Source organism: Cynocephalus volans, chromosome 3 (genome assembly GCF_027409185.1).
Source record: "Cynocephalus volans isolate mCynVol1 chromosome 3, mCynVol1.pri, whole genome shotgun sequence".
Lineage (NCBI taxonomy): Eukaryota > Metazoa > Chordata > Mammalia > Dermoptera > Cynocephalidae > Cynocephalus > Cynocephalus volans.
In genome coordinates, this window is record NC_084462.1 from 146,488,942 (window position 1) to 146,510,238 (window position 21,297).

General features: G+C 40.2%; 1 protein-coding gene across 1 annotated transcript in view; it reads left to right on the forward strand.

Annotated features, from left to right (window-relative positions):
- MTHFD1 (methylenetetrahydrofolate dehydrogenase, cyclohydrolase and formyltetrahydrofolate synthetase 1) overlaps positions 1-21,297 on the forward strand; it is a 58,480-nt gene that overhangs the window by 15,253 nt on the left and 21,930 nt on the right. Inside the window, exons 3-16 of the mRNA XM_063088848.1 lie at positions 3,800-3,859; positions 4,335-4,388; positions 5,310-5,446; positions 5,596-5,696; positions 7,563-7,699; positions 8,653-8,764; positions 13,106-13,233; positions 13,727-13,824; positions 13,999-14,172; positions 14,836-14,972; positions 16,538-16,584; positions 17,414-17,521; positions 17,672-17,746; positions 21,054-21,156. Coding sequence (XP_062944918.1) covers positions 3,800-3,859; positions 4,335-4,388; positions 5,310-5,446; positions 5,596-5,696; positions 7,563-7,699; positions 8,653-8,764; positions 13,106-13,233; positions 13,727-13,824; positions 13,999-14,172; positions 14,836-14,972; positions 16,538-16,584; positions 17,414-17,521; positions 17,672-17,746; positions 21,054-21,156 — 1,471 coding nt within the window. The remainder of the gene's footprint in view (positions 1-3,799; positions 3,860-4,334; positions 4,389-5,309; positions 5,447-5,595; positions 5,697-7,562; positions 7,700-8,652; positions 8,765-13,105; positions 13,234-13,726; positions 13,825-13,998; positions 14,173-14,835; positions 14,973-16,537; positions 16,585-17,413; positions 17,522-17,671; positions 17,747-21,053; positions 21,157-21,297) is intronic.

Sequence of the window (21,297 nt, forward strand, 5' to 3'; positions counted from 1 at the left end):
GGCTGGGTCTGGAGCTCACAGACCCCTTAAGCCCATTCACAGACTGGGTCACAAACACTTCACATGCCAGGCTGGGTCACCAGACCCCTCACACACAGGTCTATGAGCTAGGTAACTGGCAAACAGGTCCTCAGAGCCGTAGATGGCTGATGGCTATGTGTGTGGCAGATGCCTGAGGCAATCAACACCAGGCACACTAACTCCACCCCCACACAACTTATTTACAAAGAGTGCGCCGCACCACCCCCAATCCTACGGGCAGGTGAGGGGACCTGATTAAATTATTCTATTTTCCCAACAGTGGCAGTGAAGGATACCTTGACATCTAGTATAGTTTGGTGCCATTGTTTTGATTTGTGCTAAGTTGCCAGCAGCCTTACCCACCTTTACCTTTGTGCCATCTGTACAGATGTCAACATGATGAAAAAGGCAAACACCACCATCATAGTAGTAGTATGAAAATAGTTTGGCCCCCACAGATCTTTTGAAAGGGTCTTGGAGTCCCCCAAGAGTGTGTGGGCCACCCTTTGAGAACCATTGCCCTAGGCAATTTCATCTGGTAAGCCAGTAACTTATCTTTTTGTTTGTTTTTTGGCAGCTGGCCAGTGTGGGGATCCGAATCCTTAACCTTCGTGTTATCAGCACCATGCTCTACTGAGTGAACTAACCGTCCAGCCCCTCAATAAATATTTGTAGGGACAAATATACGAATGAATGTTCAAAGGGTTGATTTGGATGACAGGAAACTCATACATAGCTCTCATTTCAAACTCCCTCAGAAATGCTGGTTTCCCTGCCTCACAGTCTCTCTAACATGTGTGTCTCCACATACATCATTTAATCCCTTGCTAACTTTCTGTCCCTTGTTCATCAAGAATTTCAGAGTGAATTGTGCTTAAATATCGCCTCCCCACCCCACAAGGGTGGCATTAGCGGAGAAGAAAAGCACAGAAGGCCTGTTGATCTATGCTTGGTGTGTTCTCTGCTGTAATAGGTTTTCCTTTTTTTTTTTTTTTGCAAATCACTAAGAGTTAAGAGTAAATGTCATAGGCAAGAAATCTGTTTCTGTAAACCTTTTCTTAGCAATATTAGGACATGTTCTTTTTTTTCTTGTGTTTAAAATAGATGTCCACTACATCCAAGGACATTCATGATCTGGCCCAAGTGTATACTTAGAAGTTGGAGTTTTGGGGGGCTGGCTGGTTAGCTCAGTTGGTTAGAGCATGTGCTGATAACACAAGGATCCAGCGTTCAATCCCTGTACCAAAATAATTAGAATTTTTAAAAAATGGATGAGTTACTTCCCAAATAACTGAATATTTATAGGAAATTTAGACTTGACTTTTCATTATAAGAGATACAAATGAGACTATATCTCTTAGCACATAAAATACTTTAATTATTGATAATATAATAGCTAACACTTGCTTCCTAACAGGATCTATTCAGAGTGCTTTATGTATACTAACTCATTCAGTCCTCACAAAATACATGGTCAGAAACAATAAAATTAATAAACTGACTGTCCTGAAGATCTGTGAAAGGTTCCTGAAACAGAAAGAAAAATTAATGACTAGGCCAATATCCAATGTACTTTGTGGTATAAAATAGGGATTGGTAAACCATGGTCCATGTCCAAATGCTGCCCTGGTTGTAAGACAGATGGTAGCAGCTGTGCCAGGGTATGTGGCCAGCAAATCCTAAAATATATACTGTCTGGCCCTTTACAGAAACAGCTTGGCTCCTGATTTTTTTAAAAAATTGTCCTAACCTGTTCTGGAATAGGACCTTTTTTTGGATGATGTAATGCACTACCGCCTTCAAGAAAGAAAATAGCATTCCTGACAAAGTGCTTAAGTATTTTCTTGATAAACTGCAATGGAATTAAGATTTTTTCTGGGAAACCAGTCTTCCACCCATCCACTTGACCACCAGTCAAACATCTATTGTTTAACTAAATATTCTTTTTGCATCTAGTCTATCAATGATTATGTAACCATTTTCCTCTATAAAATGTCCATACTAAGAATGGATCTTTGAATTGGCTCCCTAGAGGTCTTTTCCTCTGCATTAGGATTACAATAAAACTTTGATGTATCTATAACTATTAAGTTTTCTTTTTGCAACTGGTGGTAGTTCTGTAGTTTTAGGAAAATTCATTCAGAATATACAGACATAATACAGTTACGTGTAAAGGAGCAACAACAACAAAAGACTTTGACTTCTCTTTGTAACATTAGTTGCCGAAGATAGCATCTCCGAAGGAATGACATCTTTGTTGTCATTCCAAATCAGCCAAGGTCCCTCAAGTACAAGGGACAGCAGAAAAATATTTTCAGATACGCATAGGTTTAGAAAATGTCTGCATTCCTTTCCTGGAAAAGTGACCGGAGATATGAATGAAGATAAACTCCAGAACAGAGAAATTGTAGTTTAAAAAGGAGTGGCAATGAGTAATAAAACTATTTAATCTCAGAGTTAAGTCTAAATAACTAATTTAGGTATAAATATGAATGAAAATATAAAAAATAATACTTTTGTATTCAGTTCTACTTCTTTCCTACTTTGATCTAAAAATCCCAGAGTATATCAACTCTGGTAACCCAATCAGTGAAGGTTGGGTGTTAGGGGCAAAGAACATATATACAGAAAATGACCAAAGAGGAAACATGGAAGCCCCTACAGGAAGCAATTAATGCACTTAGGTACAAATAACCTGTAAAAAAGTCAAATTCCCCTCAGAGGACTCATTTGGTTCTCTTGAAATTCAAATTAGCACTGCAATACTGAAAAGTATCTGTGTAAGAGACAACCATAGTGAAGATTCAGGCTGTGCCCCTGAGATCTGAGGGTAGCGGTCCAGTAATAGCAACAATATAACAAGGTCTGGAAATGCTGTATTACAAAGGCCAGCTTCTGTCTCTGCCTTGGTTCAGTTAAAAGGAGCCGTGCTTCAGTTATCTTATATCGAGGGACCTATCACATTTCCCTCTGCAATGCCCTCTGCAATTTTGGGAGAAACCAAACTTATAGTGATGTATTTCAGCCTTGAAAAGGAAAGATGTCAACCACTGGAGCATTGGAAAATATTTGTAAAATAAAATTTTACAGATGAATCGTTCTAATAAAAAATGATAAATATGTTTGTGATTAAAGAAACGCAGGGGACACAGTGAGACACAGCGTGCTGGTTCCAAAGATTTGCCTTGTGGGCCACACCTCCCTCTCTGTCTTGAGGGCCACAGGCTGCCTTTACCTTGCTTGGGTATCTGTTCTGTGTAAGCTAGAATGAGGTCCCCTCCCCATTCCAGTTTTCCCTTCTCTGTGTGGCTGGGCACAAGAGCTTTCCATTGCCCCTGGGTGTGGGGGAGAGAGTGCAGAATGTGCCCTCAGCTGCTCCTGCCTCTCAGGTGTTTTTCTTGCCAGATGACAACTTGTCAGCCCTATGTGCTGTGCCCTGTTCTGGCATGTCAGCAGAAATTTCACATGTTTCTAGTAGGCCTGTAGCACCCTTACTTAGTTTCCAATACAGATGCAGATGTCCCCTGCTTTTGCTTTTCTTTTGGCTTTTTCAGTGGGAATCAGGCAGGCCTTGTTTCGGGGAGAGGCTGTAACACCACCTCTGTTCACATCTAGGGCACTACAACCTTCTTATTCTCCTCTTATTCTCCTGGAGAAATTCTCTGCAATAAGAGTCACATGATTAAACATTTCTTTTATTAAAACTGAAATCGCAGAAGGTTTTCTGTTCACTCGGCCCTTCCCTAATTGTCTGATTTGCATGTATTTATTATTCTAGGTTGGCGACAGAGATGATTCCAACCTTTACATAAATATGAAGCTGAAGGCTGCTGAAGAGGTAAAGCCTAGAACAGCGGTGCCCCCCCCCTTCCCCCACCTCTATCCCGGGTTCTGTCGGTTACCCCTTGCCCTTTGTGCCCCTCCCCATAAAAACTTTTATCACCCACAGCAAACATTAAGTTTATCTGTTTTGCAAGTCAGAAGTAGGTAACTTAGAGCTGTGGCCTCTGGTTTGACCTTGAATATTTGTTTTCTCATCAATGATTTCCCTCCCAAAGAGCAGGAATAACGGACATGAAACTGCTGAAGTGCAATGTTGACAATTAACAAGTGAATGATGAATGGGTCAAGATGAGGGACTAATTTTTCAGGGCTAAGATGAGGGTTGAGATGACGGACTGATTCTTCAGAATATACAAGGCTGCAATGGTGACTAATACCTCCTGGTTTGTTTTAGTCATATCTGTAAAAGAAATGGGCCCTTATCTCAAGTTCTCTTGCCGTTTACCTGTTTTTAATGTATACTTTTGCAGATTGGGATCAAAGCCACTCACATTAAGTTACCAAGAACGGCCACAGAACATGAGGTGAGCTGTTATGAATGGATTGTTCAGAGGGCAGCTGAAGTGCGTTCCTCTGTGGTTTTTGTTTTAGCGGAACTTTGGGGACTGACACATTTAGCATATGCAAGACCTCCAGGTAATTTTTTCTTTCCAGTCCCCACTTCCAGAAAATCTTTGAAAATAGTCAGAGTAAATGGTGCAGTCCTAGGGTAGGGACGTTTGGTACTCAAAGTGCGATTGCAGCACCCTTCGCTTATGAGTCATCTGTGGTGTTCATTAAAATGGTTACTTAGCCTGTGACTATCTGCATTTTAAAAACCAAATATATGTTCCATTTATATGATGTTCAAGAATTGGCAGAACAGATCAGTGGTGATTCAAGTTACAACCGTGGTTGTTTGTAGGTAGGGGATTAAACTGTAAAGGGGCAGGAGGAAAAAGGAACTTTCGGAGGTCGTGGAAAAATTCTTTATCTGTACTGTTCAGTATGGTAGCCACTAGCCCCATGAGACTACTTAAATTTAATTAAAATGAAATAAAATTAAAAATTCCTCAGTCGTACTAGCCACATCAAGTATTCAATAACTGCCATTGTATTGTAAGGTACAAATTATGGAACGTTTCTGTCATCGCAGAAAAGATTATTGGATGTTGCTGCTCTGGATCTTGATTTGGATGATTGTAACATGGATATTACTATTGCAGTAATAAGTTTTAAAGTTCTCAGCTCTTTTATTTGATGGATTGCTTACCAGACACTGGGGCGGATACATTCTGTGTTAAAGTACAGTTGCTCTCAGTATTCAAGGCAGAGATACATTCTGAGAGAACTATAATTAAACTCTTGGGGGAAAATGGGACAACTGGATTTTTTTGCCTTTGAAAGTGTTTCTCCCCCTTTTGATTTCCATGTGATATACAAATTACACGTGGTATTACTTTTAGGTGTTAAAGCACATCATGTCTTTGAATGAAGACTCCACAGTACATGGGTTCATAGTACAGCTACCTTTAGATTCAGAGAATCCCATGAACACAGAAACAGTGGTCAATGCTCTTGCACCTGAAAAAGATGTGGATGGGTGAGTGTGGCTTGGCTTCCTATTTCACATTCCATAATTCCATTTATAATATATTTCTATTTTGGGAAGACAGCATATTTGCTTTTAAAGAGTAAAGACACCTAATTACCTTTATTTCCTCTGTATTTTCATCACTTTTGTTGTTTTAGATTGACTAGTATCAATGCTGGAAAACTTGCTAGAGGTGACCTAAATGACTGTTTCATTCCTTGTACGCCTAGAGGATGTTTGGAACTCATCAAAAAGACAGGTAAAAACAAACCAACCAAACAACAAGAAAGCTCCACTTCTTGGAGCCTGGTCTTGATGCGTGGAAGTCTGGAGGAGGTACACTGTGGGCCATAAATAAATTGATTCGATTGGCAGAAGAGCCTGTCTACTAGCGGCATTACCTAAATTCTCACTTAATTTTCTCAACAGCCCTATGCAGTAGGTTCTATTACTGTTCAACAGCTAAGAAAATAGGCTCAGAGAGATTGAGTAACTTGTCCAAGATATAGCAGAACCCAGATTTGAACTCAGAGTCATTTAAGTTCAAATAACTGAAAAAATAACCTATATGGTAATAAGAATTCAGATAGTCTACAAGGGTACAAAGTAAAAAAAACCCATCCCTGAAATGGGCACTGACTCTCCATAGTAGTTCTAGGACTAGACAGATGGCTGGAAATGCATCTCTTGAACAGTTGGTTGTATTGTCCCGTCATTTAGTTAGCACCTTGGTATTTTAGTTTCATTATGAATAACTTTAGCAGAGGTTATTTTTTACAAGGAGGTGCGTCCTGTTGAAAAGAAGTAGATCATGTCCAGCCACCAAAAAAAAAAGTAGATCAGAAGTTTCAAAGGGAAAATTTTGAACAGCATACATGAAAATTTTCTGTGGTTGGCAAGAAAATGTCAAATCGTAAGCCTTGGGACAGCTATTATAGTTCAATCCTAAACTAAATATATATTCTTCAGCATATGTAGCAAATAATGTATTACAACTTGATTAAGAAAAAAAAAAAAAAATCCCATGAACTACAGTAGCTGTAGGCTTCTCACTTCCTCTTATTGATTATGAAGCTACCATTTGCCTTAATGCAGCTTCAAGTCTTCTGCTGAATCCTCAAAAGGACAGTAAGTTACCTTTTAAACACTTCAAGCTTTGAGATCTTTACTACTAGATGTTCATGATGTTAACATTATATAAGAACTTACCTTTTTCTAATAAAATTTATTTTATGCAAGAAGCATAATTTAAACTCAAACTGCCTTAAGCAAGGGTCCACTGCTTTGACCGGGTAAAGGCACTTAGGTGGAGTCCTCAGGACCTTACCTCTGCTTTTTTTGTGTGGGCAGTTCATTCTCAGGCTCCATTTGGTGGTCCCAAGCAGCTCCAACCATGTTCCATCCTTATGCCTAACAGTCATAGGACTGGATCTCATCAGCCAGCAGATGAAATATGGTCCTTCATCCGCTATTGGGTGCCCACCCAAGCCATCCCTACTGAGTAAAGTATGAGTCAGTCCTAAAAGGACATTGGTATATTGCCAGAAGAAGGGGTACTGGATAAACAAAAAGAAAGCATCCTACTACAGTTAAATTTCCCCTTTATCCCTTCCCTGCAAACAACCTTATGGCTCAGGCCCTAAGCAAAAAGAGAAATTTGGATGAGGAACTATATAAATAAAATTACCAAAGTTGGAAAGAATTACTGATACTAATCTAATTTCCTTTACTTTTCTCTACCATGTTATATACACCCTATTTAACTGTGTTTCCCGTGTAATTTAATCTGAGGTCTTCTTCTATATGGCTGTTTAGCTGTACCTCAGGCTTTCTTTTTTCTTTGAGTATAGGTTTTCTTCCCACTCCCCTATGACTCAATGAATGGATCTTGGCTTAAGTTGCTCTCAAAAATGCACAGCAAGAAGGACACATGTACAAATCCCAAATTATAGCTGAAACCCTAGAGTTGAGAATATTATTGCCAAAGAAGGAATGTTTTTAGGAAGGTTTCTGTTTGATGCTGAGTCTGTTTTTGTACACTTGTTCTGAATTTTTCCATATAGGTGGTGTGCGAAGGAAGACAGCTTTTTTCTTCCAACTCTGATGCCTGTTGGCTTTTTTTCAGGGGTGCAGATCGCTGGAAGGCATGCTGTGGTGGTTGGGCGCAGTAAAATAGTCGGTGCCCCAATGCATGACTTGCTTCTGTGGAACAATGCCACAGTGACCACCTGCCACTCCAAGACTGCCAATCTGGACGAGGAGGTAGGGGAGTTCTGATTAGAGGAGAAAGTGTTCTCTGTGCGTGTGTGTGTTCTTGTGTGTGTGTGGGAGGGGGTGGGAGCTGTTCTCTTCCCATATTGAGAGTAGCTAACATTTAAGTGCCAGGCACTGCCATGTACTTTACCTTCATTATCTCATATAATCCCTATAACAATTGTATGATTCTTGTCTCATTTTACAAGATGAAGAAACAAATTCAAATTAAAATGTTGCCCAAGTTTATACAGAGTTTATTTTAACCATATACTTTCTCCCCCTGTCTGCCTAGTGGTAGATAGGAATTAGCAGTATAGGCACTCAGATTGGCCCCTGGCAGCCAAGTCCCATATGCATCACAGTGGTGGCCTCAGAGGTGGGGTGCTCCAGAGGAGGTTGTGGGCAGTGGTCCCATGACATCCATGGCAGCTTATTCTTGACCCCCGCATCAGATTATTCCTGAGCCCAAGAATGCTCACATGTACACATCCCTGTTGACAGTGCAGTTCTTAAAGAGTCTCTTAAGTCTCTTAAGTTAAGACACTGCACTTTGCAGAGAGAGAGCAGCAGAGAGGCGCAGCACCTTCTCTTAATCCTCCCATAGCAGTGTTCTGCAGAAGGTGGTAGAACCCACTTCTGTAGGACAGGGAGCAGTCTTCGGGCACTCTGTCATCCAGGGACATTGTCCTGGGCTGTGGCTCCAAGCCTGTGCTCCCTCTGCCCTGCAGGTTTGGCCTAGTGAAAGGGTATCTTTCTGGCACATGTAGGAATAAGCACAGCATGTGAAGGGCTTCAGACACAGCATATGGCTTGTATTTGAGCCCTAACCCAATGTCTTAGGAAGTAGCTGATGACAATTAAGAATTTAATACAAAGCTCAGGGGCATCCTTTCCACTTCTAGATCTTTTGGTGTGTGTTTCATTATTTAATTTCTGAAGTCTGAGTCCCCTTTCCCTAGGTAAATAAAGGTGACATCGTGGTGGTTGCAGTTGGTCGGCCTGAATTGGTGAAAGGGGAGTGGATCAAACCTGGGGCCATAGTCATTGACTGTGGAATCAATTATGTCCCAGGTGAGTGATGCCGGAGGAGGACAGTGGTTTTTGGTAGAGGGCCAGTTAGAAGATTATGTCTAGGTTATCAAATGAAGCTGGAGAGAGAACCATTTGTCTCATTTTATGCTCGAAGTGCTAAGGCTTAGAGAGATTGACTTGCTTGAGGGTGCACACAGTTAGTGAATGTGACAGTTGCCACTCTCAGGCAGACCTGCCTGGTGTCAGAGCCTGTGATTTTAGTCACTGTGCTGTACAGCTCCCAAGATGACTAGATGACTTTGCCAGGGAGAGAGTGGGAGAAAGGGTGGGAGGGAGATACCAGTTTATCTTCATGTAGAGATCACGCTTTATTTTAACAAAGGTAACGGATGGATTTAAAATATAGTGTAATCGTTGCAAAGTGTTGTGGGAGTCCAGAAGAGGGACCCATTCTTCCAGGAGTTCTCTAGGAGGCTTTACAAGGAAGGTGCTTGACCCGGGCTTTTTTCTAGGCAGAGAGAATGGATTCGGCCTTTGAATCAAGTCCAAAACTCTACTTGGCATCCTCATCCCCAAGCTACTCCTCCCTCCCCTTTTTTGGTTAATGATGCCACCATTCTTCCTCCCTCAGGTCTGAAACCTTTTAGCTTCCCTCCCGTTCATTCTCTATATTGGATGAGTTTTTAAGTACTAAGAACTGTTTCCTCTCTTCTCTGTCTCAGTGTCACCAGCTGAATGGACTGCTCTGCATTTCTTCCTGGTGTCCCTCCCATCAGCTGATTCCCACTCAGATCTATCCGCATACTCTTGCCTTGCCTTGTTCACCTTCCGGCATGGACCTGTGAGCTCTTCCTCCCACAGTACTTGCCATACTCCTTAGCCTCACACTGGTTTCGCGACCGCTGCATCCTTTTATCTCATTTGCACCTTGTGCAGACCTGTCTTAAGCTGTCATGAACTGGACCACTTTCCCTCCCCTGCACATGCTATGTTTGTCCTTTGCAGCTCCCATGCCTGCATCCTTAGTAGAGCAGGCTGTTCTTTTCAAACATAAAATTTCAAAGAATTGTACAGCAAATACTTCTATGCATACCTCGTAAATTTAAGAAAGGAGCAGTCTTTAATTGAGCAACTACTTCTATGCATCAAGCACAATGCCAGGCCTTGGGCTCACAAGTGAATGAGACCCCACTGTGAACTTTACTTTCAACCACTTCCTTCCCACCTTCTCTCCGTCTGTAATGTTCATTCCTCCTTCCAAACCTTGTCTGATTTCCCCTCAAGCAGGGATGATCTCTTCTCTCCTCCCCCATAGAACTTGGTATTTCTCGTATCATATGTGTCTCATGTTTGGTGTCCTGTGCTGTCCTCGCTAGAGAGTCTATTCCTCATGGGCAGTGGTCTCTGTGGTGCCAGGGCCAGCTTTCTGCCTTCTGATTACTAGCACTCACAGCTGTTGAATTGTTGAAGGGAATTATAGCAATAATAATCTTTTTTCTCCCTTCCATCTTGAGTTAAATGAAATGTAGACACTGAGCTGCCAGAAACATTAGTCACTGTCAAGTTTTCACTGTTTTTAACCTCCCTCCTACTCTCCCTACCATGCTTTTAAGACAGTAGCTCATGATTGATCACTCGTTTTCTTGTAGTGTAATTATCTAATGGGCGATAAAGAAATTGCTTTCCTACAGTTCCTCACGTTGAATACTTGCAGTATGACCTTCAAGCTCATTCTGTTTAAACTTTATATCTTCTTTGTGATATTTCTACTTTGGCATTTTTTGGATTAGATGAGAGAGATGGAGAAGAAAAACCTGGGTCTTGGAGATAGATGTGAAATGTTGACTTAAACACAAAACTTGCCATCCTGTTCATGTTGGTTCCTCACATAGTGGTAAAATATCAATAAAATCAAAGTAATATCTTCCCTCCTGGCCAACAATGTTTTTATTGATCCTGGGCATATAGACAAATAAATATCAATAAGGCTGGATGTTACTGTTCCCTAAGGATGGCAGAATCACTGTGTTACACACCAGTGAGTGGGCTGCAGGAACTAAAGACTATTCTTTGCAAGTATTCATTTTAGAAGCAACTGGGCACCTTCTTGGTTCATATTTTGACCATTTAAATCATTTGCATGGTCCACTGAGGGATAACATTATAAGTCATTTGCCAAATTAAGAATGAATTAAAGTTTGTATGTTTTTTTTAAAGAAGGAATATTTCTTAAGATTCAAGTGCAGAGCAGAAGGTATTGACCAGAGAAACACATAAAAGTATTTTTCCTGCTTGGTTTACTAAAGATAATTAGAGAAGGGCTAGATTAATAGTGTTTTATTTGGAAGGGTTATAGAAAGAAGGAATGGATTCCACACCCTACCCCAATCCAGTCTCTGCCTATCCAGTGTAGTGGCTTCTGTACTGGCCTCTGTTATTAGGGGACCCAAATTAAGTGTCAAGGTGTTAAGGCTCAGCTAGATGTTAAACTGAATTTTGTACATGTAATTTCCCAATGAAAGAGAAATTCTAGGGCTGAGGGTAGATAAACAAAATGTTTGTCAGTTACTGAAGCCATGTACTTAAGTAGAGAAATGGTCATTTTTTCCACTGACCACATCATACTCTCTATGGAACACTGTACATACATCAGCAGGGACTCAAATAAACCCTGATAGTGTTCAGTTAGCAAAACTGAGCTCATCCAGTGCAGCATTTAGTTGTACAGCAATTGATATATGTTTCCTATCTATGGAAGAACATTAACAAATAGAAAAAGATGCATGGGGTTTTTAAGCTAACTGGTGTTAGACTGTTGAAACTTGTACGGAGGGCAAAACCATAACCACACAGTAGTTCCCCCTAATCTGTGGGGGATACATTCCAAGATCCCCAGTGGAATGCTGAAACCTCAGATAGTACTGTACCCTGTATGTACTGTTTCTTCCTGTGCATACATACCTGTGATAAAGTGCAATTTATAAGTTAGGCACAGTAAGAGATTAACAACAATAACTAATAATAAAGTAGAGCAATTATAACAATATACTATAATAAAAGTTATGTGAATGTGGCCCCTCTCTGTCTCCTAAAATGTCTTATTGTACTGTACTCACCTATTTTTGGACCGTGTTTGACAGTGCATAACTGAGATTGCGGAAAAAGAAACCACAGATAAGGGGGAACTACTATATTTGCTTGGCATTTTGAAATGACTTTATAGTATTTAAAAGGAAATGTGCCATAGTTTGCTGCTTCATAATCTTGTAAAAACCTGAAACTATCCCGAGGACTTGTGTCCACCAGCTCCTTCTAGTATGTATGGAAAATATGCATCATGCATATCTAGGGTGGGAAGAGAAACCCTTATGTTTGGAGAATGCTTTTTCAGTTTTAAGAATTGCACATTTTCTCATTTGGTTCTGAGCGAACTTGTGAGATGTGTAGTGTTAATCCTTCTTTGCATCTTTGGACTTCAGAGGAACATAGAGCCCATAGCAGCTAAGGACTAACAGTTAGTAGAAGAGCTGACCCTAGAGCCTGGGTCTCTTAATTCTGGCTTTCTGCCTACTTCCTGAAGCTTCCTCTCTCAGTTGTGGAGATCCAATGAGAGAGAAGTGGTGATATGGCTAAGACTCTACCCGATCCTGCCTCTGAAGCTGGGTTGCTTCAAGGTCTAGGCTTGTCCCCAGCCCCTCATGGATATGCACTGAAGCCAAGTGTAGGATGTTCTTTGTGTGCATGAGCAATGATGCCTCGTTGGGTTTTGTTCTCTTGAATAGCTATTCTTTGCTGGTAAGATTTGTAGTGTTCTTGTATCCTTTTAAGGGAAGTGTAATTATACTCTCTGCCTTTAGCATACATTTAAGTAGGTGCTTGTCTTTGGAACTGGATGCTGAATTGTTCCTCCAGCTCACACATGTAGCTTACAAAATGCTGACAGTTGCTGTAGAAACGGTATCTTGCAGCTGTGACATAGTTGGAGCTTTGTGCACCCAAAAAAATTCTTTTGTAGGCCTTGGCAAATTACCATTTTAAAAGGTGCTCATTATATACTGGGTAGATGGTTTTAAGAATTAAAAATGGTTGGTATTTTATTTGCCTCCTGAGAGACTACAAAAGGATTCTCCAGATGCTGAAAAACCACTTAAGCATCTTGTGAATTTTTTCAGGTAAAATAATTTTCTCCATAGGAGATAGCAAACACTTGTCATCTCATAGCTTTTAAGTAAAGTAGACACTTGAGCCTGATGGGATTAACATACCCTAAAATTCTACTTAATTTTTGGAACAAACTGTCATAATTGATCGCTTAACTTAAAAATAAACACCAAGATTGGAATTCTCAGACTTTACTTTGATTTTTTTCCCTTTGACCAGATGATACAAAACCAAATGGGAGAAAAGTCGTGGGTGATGTGGCATATGACGAGGCCAAAGAGAGGGCAGGCTTTATCACTCCTGTTCCCGGTGGCATCGGGCCCATGACAGTTGCAATGCTAATGCAGGTACTTGTGAATAAAAGTTCCTGTAATATTTCTGAAAAGCTGATAGAATCCTGCTTTTCTCCTCAAGTAGAAATGTCATAAAACCCACTCAGAAGTTAAGTAAAGATGTGAATCTGTTGAGGACAAAAAGGGAATGGAAGAACAGAGAAATGGTACCAGTCGCATTAGTAGAGAAGAAGCAGGGACGGCAGAATTCTAATTTCCTTTGGAATATAATAACTTCCAAAAAAGAAAAGTGAAAATACACTGACTTAGCTAGGTCTCTTTGGGTTTGCTTGTCCTTTATAACACACCCCAGCTGATATGGGGAGAGGCAAGCAGCCCCAAAGCCTTGTAGGTGCCTGTAGAGTCTTGCTTAGAATTGAGGCACGTTAATATGTGGAGCAGGAACCAGTTCATTTTGTGATTGAACTGGAGTGACCTGGGGCTTGGAACTGAGGTGGGGGTTAAAATAATCACCTCTTTTAAGTTTCACTCATGTCGTTTTGTTTAGAGCACAGTAGAGAGTGCAAAGCATTTCCTGGAGAAATTTAATCCAGGAAAGTGGGCGATTCAGTATAACAAGCTTAACCTCAAGACTCCTGTTCCAAGGTAAACTCAAAATTTTACTGATTCAAAACTTTGTGAATTGTTGGATACTGTGGGTACATGTGAGCTCCCTCTGAAAGTACCATCAGTAGTGGGGGTGTGAGGGGTCATCAATTAGTGTGGGATTAATTAAATTCAGTGAATAAAGATTGATACCTATTTGCTATGTTTTTAAAGTGACATTGATATATCACGATCTTGCAAACCGAAGCCCATTGGGAACCTGGCTCGAGAAATTGGTCTGCTCTCCGGAGAGGTAGAAATGTATGGTCAAACAAAAGCCAAAGTTCTGCTGTCAGCGCTAGAGCGCCTGAAGCACCAGCCCGATGGGAAATATGTGGTGGTGACCGGGTATGATTTTTATTCATTTTGCCAATCAAATCTTAATTTTAATCCTGATTATTATTACCAGGAGTTGCATTTGCACTTAGCGCATATTTCTGGAGGTGCTTTTAATTTGGTTTTAGCATTGTCACACATATTGATCTCATTTGATCCTTACAGCAACCCTGTAAGGTAGATAAGAGTAGATTATAATGCTTCAGAGATGAGAAGATTGGTCAAGGTTATCCATCCAGTAGGTGGAAGAGTTCAGTCTTATAACCTGGTCTTCAGATGGAATCACCTTTTTTTAACCCCAAATTAATTAATTCAATAGATCTACTAAACATTCATTTTTATTGCTGAGCTAAGTTATATATAAAAGCTAGTTTTTGAGACTTTAAATTGAGAAATTAAAATTATAGCAGTGTCTCTCTATATAAAGTAAAGTATATTTCCTCTTTACAGTGAGGAGAGCAAAAGTACAGCAGTCTTTTTTTTTTTTTTTTTTTTAATTTAAAGTTTTTTGGAAATTACAACCAAGACTCTTGGAAAAGATCTCTTTCCGGGCTTTTGTCTTTTTTATTATTTAGATTAAAAGTCATTCTCTAGGGTCTGCTAGGTCTGATTTAGTGATATAGATCAACTTAATTCTATAAGTAAACCTTCTCTTCTTTTGCTTTCGTCTTGAAGAATAACTCCAACGCCCCTGGGAGAAGGGAAAAGCACAACCACCATCGGGCTGGTGCAAGCCCTCGGTGCCCATCTTTATCAAAACGTTTTTGCATGTGTGCGACAGCCTTCCCAGGGCCCCACCTTTGGAATAAAAGGTAGGAGTGGGGCTGGATCCTGGGTGGCCAGAGGGCACTTGCCTCTCCTTCATTCCTCCCAGGCCCACTTCACCCACAAGCACTGATGGGGTCTTCAACTCATGTAGACACCATGAATGTCCTCCTCACACCCCACTAGAGTAGTGCTTTTGGAGAAGGCTTTTGTTGGTCACCCTAGCTCCTGCTGTCGTTCTCTGACACTCCACAGGGATTCTCTGGGATGGGTAATGTGTAGCTGGAGGTTCTTTTATTTGACCCTAATAGTTAACTGTCACAGTAACAATAAAGGTAATCATAGCTACTGATTACCATGCTGACATTCTAAAGAGAAAGACAAACCCTACAGGTGTTTTAACCTGTGGGGAATGAAAAGCCTACCCTTATTGAGTATATGCTTTGTGCCACGTATTGTGCCAAGCAATTTATGCATATTATTTTATTTTATCCTCCAATTTGAGATAGTATTATCAACATTTTACAATAGCAGCAACCAGGACTTCAGAGGTAACTTGGTCAAAGGCATCATTATTAAGTGCTAGAGTGCCCCCGAACCCCCAGTCTATTTCAAGTGCTAAATCACTACCATCAACACAGTGTTTCTTCTTCTGGCTGGATGAAAACATGACATCAGTAGTCATACTTTATCTTCAGATTTTGATTGCTGTAGTACTGCAAATAGGCTCTTTTAATTAAAGTTATTTTATTAATTATAATGGGTTCTTAGAGTTAACTTTCTCATTTGCTTGGTGACAGGGTATCACATTCTGCTTGTTCTAGCAATTACTGCAAATGTTGACCTGGGGTACACCTTTGCCCTTCTGTCTGTTTTATAAACATGCTGACTTAGTTCTACTTTGAGCTTGTCTTAACAACCCCCTTTCAACTTCAGAAGGAGCCTTTTCCCTTGTTCTGCTTATTGAATCTATTATACCTATTATTCTTCTTTTCCTCTTATTGCAGATTGCCTCATTGTGTGGTCTCTGCCTCACAAAAACAAAATCTATACCTCAAACTGACATTTATTCCACTAATAATGTGGTAATCTAGACATTTTTGACTGGCCTTTGGTTAATAATCCAAATGGGCCAGCAAAAATCTAGTGATTAGGCTGTTTTCTAGAATATGTCTTCTACTTTGGAGGAATTGTAGTCTTTGTTTGTGTTAGGTGTATGTATCTTAAATATTCCTTTTTAAAAACCAGAGTAGCTTTATGAGAGTAGGAAATTGAATAGGTTTGCCTTTATGTAACTGTCAGCTGGGTGTTTTAACAAATGTTAGGAATCACAGGGAACCTTTTCCTAAAGATAATGAGTAGGTACATATGTGTTCATGGTTTTGTCATTTAGACTCAGATTTCAATTGAGAGACTATTCAGCATGAACAAAATCAAGTGTTTTGCCGTGCTAAAAGAAAATTAGAAAACACTTGATTAACTTAGTCCAAATTATTTTTTAAAAGTAAATAAATAATATGCTTAGTAAAGAAATCGATTTGCTTTTACATATTTGATTTCCAAGTCATGGAGAAGCATGCTTAACATGAGACCCCCCCAACCTATCCTCTAGGTGGCGCTGCAGGAGGTGGCTACTCCCAGGTTATCCCTATGGAAGAGGTAAAGTATTCCAGGATTTGGCTGACTTGGACCCTTTATTACAGCTTTTTCCCCCAGAGATTAACCATTTTTGTAGAGCTGTTTGTGGGCAAATGACTTGTTTCTCAGCAGAAGCAACATGTAAGGAAAAAACATCATAATTAGTAGACTTGTGACATAGCTTGGTTCTGAAGTCTGGCCTTTCGGTGGGAATAATCATTTTAAGCAAGTTATCTGATGAAGTGTGATAATGGGAAGCACCAACGCACAGTGAACCCAGAGTACTAAATGCAGAAATGGGAACAGTGTCTAGACATAGAGTTAGCGCTGCTCTGGTGCTCCTTCTTGCTCACTGTTTAAAAGACGTGAATGTGGGCTGGCCCATGGCTCACTCAGGAGAGTGTGGTGCTGATAACACCAAGGCCGCGGGTTCAGATCCCATATAGGGATGGCCAGTTAGCTCACTGGGTGAGCGTGGTGCTGACAACACCAAGTCAAGGGTTAAGATCCCCTTACCAGTCTTTAAAAAAAATAATAAAAATAAAAATAAAAGATGTGAGTGTGTCCTCTGTAATCCAGTGTTGCTGTTGATTCTAGTGGTGTGGGGTTGTGTTCTCTGGACATGTTGTTTAGGGAAAACTGCAAATTCTTTGTTTTAGAGGAGTTTCTTCTGAGAATGAATAGTCATTTATGTTTTCAAGAGCTCCCTGTATTGGGTGTGTTTCTGATAGCTGTGATGCCATCAGTATTCCATTGGCTTTAACATAGGGATTGATTTGGTGACAATAGAATGACTGTTGGAAAGATTCAGAGCACCTTGGAAACAGATGTGACTTCTGTTCTTTTGCAGTTTAATCTCCACCTCACTGGTGACATCCACGCCATCACTGCAGCTAATAACCTCGTTGCTGCTGCCATCGATGCCCGGATATTCCATGAACTTACCCAGACAGACAAGGTAGTATGCTGAGGCCTCATGAACCGCATGAACACTTTCGAAAGGGCTGAAGCACCCCAATTAGTGTTGGTCCCCTGGGTGCTGATGGTGTAGGTAGTAAGGCAGTGGGGTTCCTCTCATTTAAAAACCCTTTTCCTCCTGTTCTTTAAGGCTCTCTTTAATCGTTTGGTACCATCAGTGAATGGAGTGAGAAAGTTCTCTGATATCCAGATCCGAAGATTACGGGTAAGCTTTTTCCTTCTTTATTTTTGATATTGTGTGAAATTTGGTAATTGACAGGGAGGTAAAATTCTCCTTAGAGTAGCCTATTTTGGATCAAGTTACATCAATAGTTGTTGAAAGGAAAAAACCCCGGCCCGAGTGTAAAAGAAACACACCAGGAGACAGGGACTCAACCAAAGTGTATTAGGCAGGCAAAATGAACAAGCGAGCTGCCCTCTCAGAAGTGGCAGCAGCAGCAGGGAGAGTCGGGGTGGGCCTTTTATATCCAGTCAGGCTGAGCTGGACTGTTGCTATTGGCTAAGAAGGAAGGGGAGGGAAGCGAGCGGGGTTTAAGCTGAGTTGGGATTTTTCTATAGGTGGAGAAATTCGCGCGTGTGGGAAGGGGATGTGGTGGTAAGGAAGAAGGGGGTGGGGGGTTTGTGATTCTCGGAAAATGTGCTGTTCTGGGGACCTGAAACTCTCCACAGCCATTTTGGGTATTCCTCCCGTCCACCCGCTGCCGTCTTAGACATCGGCTAAAACATAATTGCCTAGCATTCATAGTCTTAAGGTGATGATATCCATCACAAGGATTGGTGGTAGAGGTTATTTCTCATTTATCTGTAAATTATAAGTGGTTATTTCTCATTTATTTGTAAATTATAAGTGGTTAGTCCTGGATTAAATAGAGCACTGACAACCTGCTCTCAGCTAAGAAGAAAACTGACACTTTCTTTATAACATGGATGACAGTCAATATGCCGTCATGGCAGCATAGCAGCTTTTGGAGTTTGAATCATTGGGACTTTAAGCAAATTTTTTATATGACTTGTGTCTCAGTTTACTTGTCTGTAAAATGGGGATAATATTACTTGCTCTGCATAGATTAAGGACTGTGTCAAACAGTTAGAAGAATAGTTACCTCTGTATTTTATTTGAATTCCTATAACAAATCTATAGTCATTAAGCATACATTATATACCACATGACCCAGAAATCCCACTCCTGGGTATTTACCTAAGAGAAATTAAAAACTATATTCTCCAAAAAAACCAACATGTGAATGTTTTTAGCAGCTCTATTAGTAATCTCCCAAAAGTGGCGATCTAAATGTCCTTCAATGGATGCAATGTATAAACAAACTTTGGTACATCCAGGGTTAAAAAGAAGTGAGCTATTGATACGTACAACAACTTAGATGACTCTCGAAGGCATTATGCTGAGTGAAAGAAGCTTGTCTCAAAAGGCTGTATACTGTATGCTTCCATTTATATGACATTCTCAATAGGACAAAACTATAGTGATGGAGAACACATCAGTGGGTACGAAAGGCTGTGGGTTGAGGGAGGGTGTGACTGTGAAGGAATAGCACAAGAGACTTTTAAAAATAAAATTCAAAAATATATTCATGTATTACTTTACTGAAGAAGTATGGAAAGAAATGTTATACATATGTTCTTTAGACAGCATGGCGCATGTAAGCATTCAGTGGTGTGTGCTGCTTATTATCAATAATGGTTCTACTTTATTTTTAATTTTTAATTTTTATATTTTGATGCTGCAAGAATAGGACTTGGAGCTTCCCTTTATCCAGATGCATTAATTGTTTACATTTTGCTCAACTTGCTTTACAATTCTGTCACTATATGTATGTGCATTATTTTGAGAACAACTTTTTTTTTTGAGGACAGCTAACTTTTAAGCAATTTAATATTCCCTACCTTATTTTGGTTTTTTGGTTTGTTTGTTTGTTTTATTTTAACTTCTCAATATACATTGTAGTTGATTTTTGTGTCCTTACCTTATTTTGTTTTCTCAACCTTCTCCCCTCTCATCCTAACATCAGATAAATTGACTATTATTCAGATAATTAACTATTACTTACAACAGAGTTGTGTTCTGCGAGGCAGCAATTTACCATGAAAAGAGCAGGAGACTTCTTTTTTTTTTTTTTTTTTTTTTTTTTTTTTTTTTTTGTCTTTTTCGTGACCGGCACTCAGCCAGTGAGTGCACCGGCCATTCCTATATAGGATCCGAACCCGCGGCGCAGCGCTGCACTCTTCCGAGTGCGCCACGGCTCGGCCGGAGAGCAGGAGACTTCTAATCTTACCTTTGCTAATGGAACTTTCTGTCAGTTGTGGGGAGGGGTTAGGCTGTATGATCCTTTAAAAAGCTCCTGAATTTTAGCTCACACCAATCAGTGATAGAAAAAAAAAAAAAAGGCTCTAGAATTTTAAACCAAGAGGCTTGCCCGAGGCTACGTTACCATTTGCAGTTAGAACTGGAACCTAGGTCTCCTGTTCTTGTGTCCCCAGGCATCCTCTGTTGCGGTGTTATCACTGATGCCCCATGGCGCTCACTCAAGAGTGGTTGTCAGCAGCAGGTTCTTAGCATAGTGATCAAGGGTTTTGCTGGCTCCTGTAAACAACGTCCTGTCAGGCTTGTGGGGCTATTGGATAGGGCAGCCAGCGGCCAACTTTGAAACGTATCCGCAGTTTCAAAACAGGTCCTCATAGCACAAGAAAGGAACTATGGGGCTGGAGTTAGCTCACTTGGTTAGAACATGGTGCTGATAACTCCGAGGTCACAAGTTCAGATCCCCATACTGTCCAGCTGCCAAAAAAATTAAAAATTAAAATTAAAAATAAAAAAAGGAACTATGGGAAGAGTAGGGCTTGCTGTGACCCACTCAGAACTACCATGAGTTAGAAGAAAAGGGGAACATATTTTATAAACATTTTCCATTTCAGGATATTACTTGGGCATACATTATAAATAAATAAAATTTCCAAATTCTGTGAGGAGGAAAATAGAAACCCTTTTTGTGTCTTTTGGAACTGTAAGAAGTCAGCAAAAGTATAGCACCACATAAAAAGCATATAAAAGTGATTTACATTGATCTTTACTGATTTGTATTTATTTCTGTCCTTCCTAAAATTTCATTTGAATTGGGCTTCTTGATTGTCTGATTGAAAAAGCTTTGCCCATTGCTTTTTCTTTCAATATATTTGGGTTTGATGAATTTAAAAAGTGCATATGTGTCTTGCAACACTTCTTGGTCACTGTGCTTATTTAGGGCAAGGTTTAGGAAAATTCCTCTGATGCTCAGTTATAGTGACAAACACATTAATAATACCTTTGTACATGTGTGAGTAGGAAATAACACCAGGTTTAGCCAAGGGATTATAGTTTTCCTTTCTGAATTTAAGATGGTTTGCATTTCCTAGAGGGGACCCTATCATGAGACAAGGGTTAAAAAAATTTTTTTTAAATTTATTATGCTTCAGTTTGTTTTGTTTTATTTTATGTTCTAATTTTCCTACCTCTTTAGAGACTAGGAATTGAAAAGACTGACCCTACCACACTAACAGATGAAGAGATAAACAGATTTGCAAGATTGGACATTGATGCAGAAACCATAACTTGGCAAAGAGGTACCACAGCAGTATACAGGCTCCATTTGTTTTGGTTATACTGCACACCCCATACCCTCCAGAAGAGCTGTTAAAATGTGAGGTCCAGAAACTTGGGTGTTGGTATTTTCATGGTTAAGGCATGACCAAGATGGTGACATT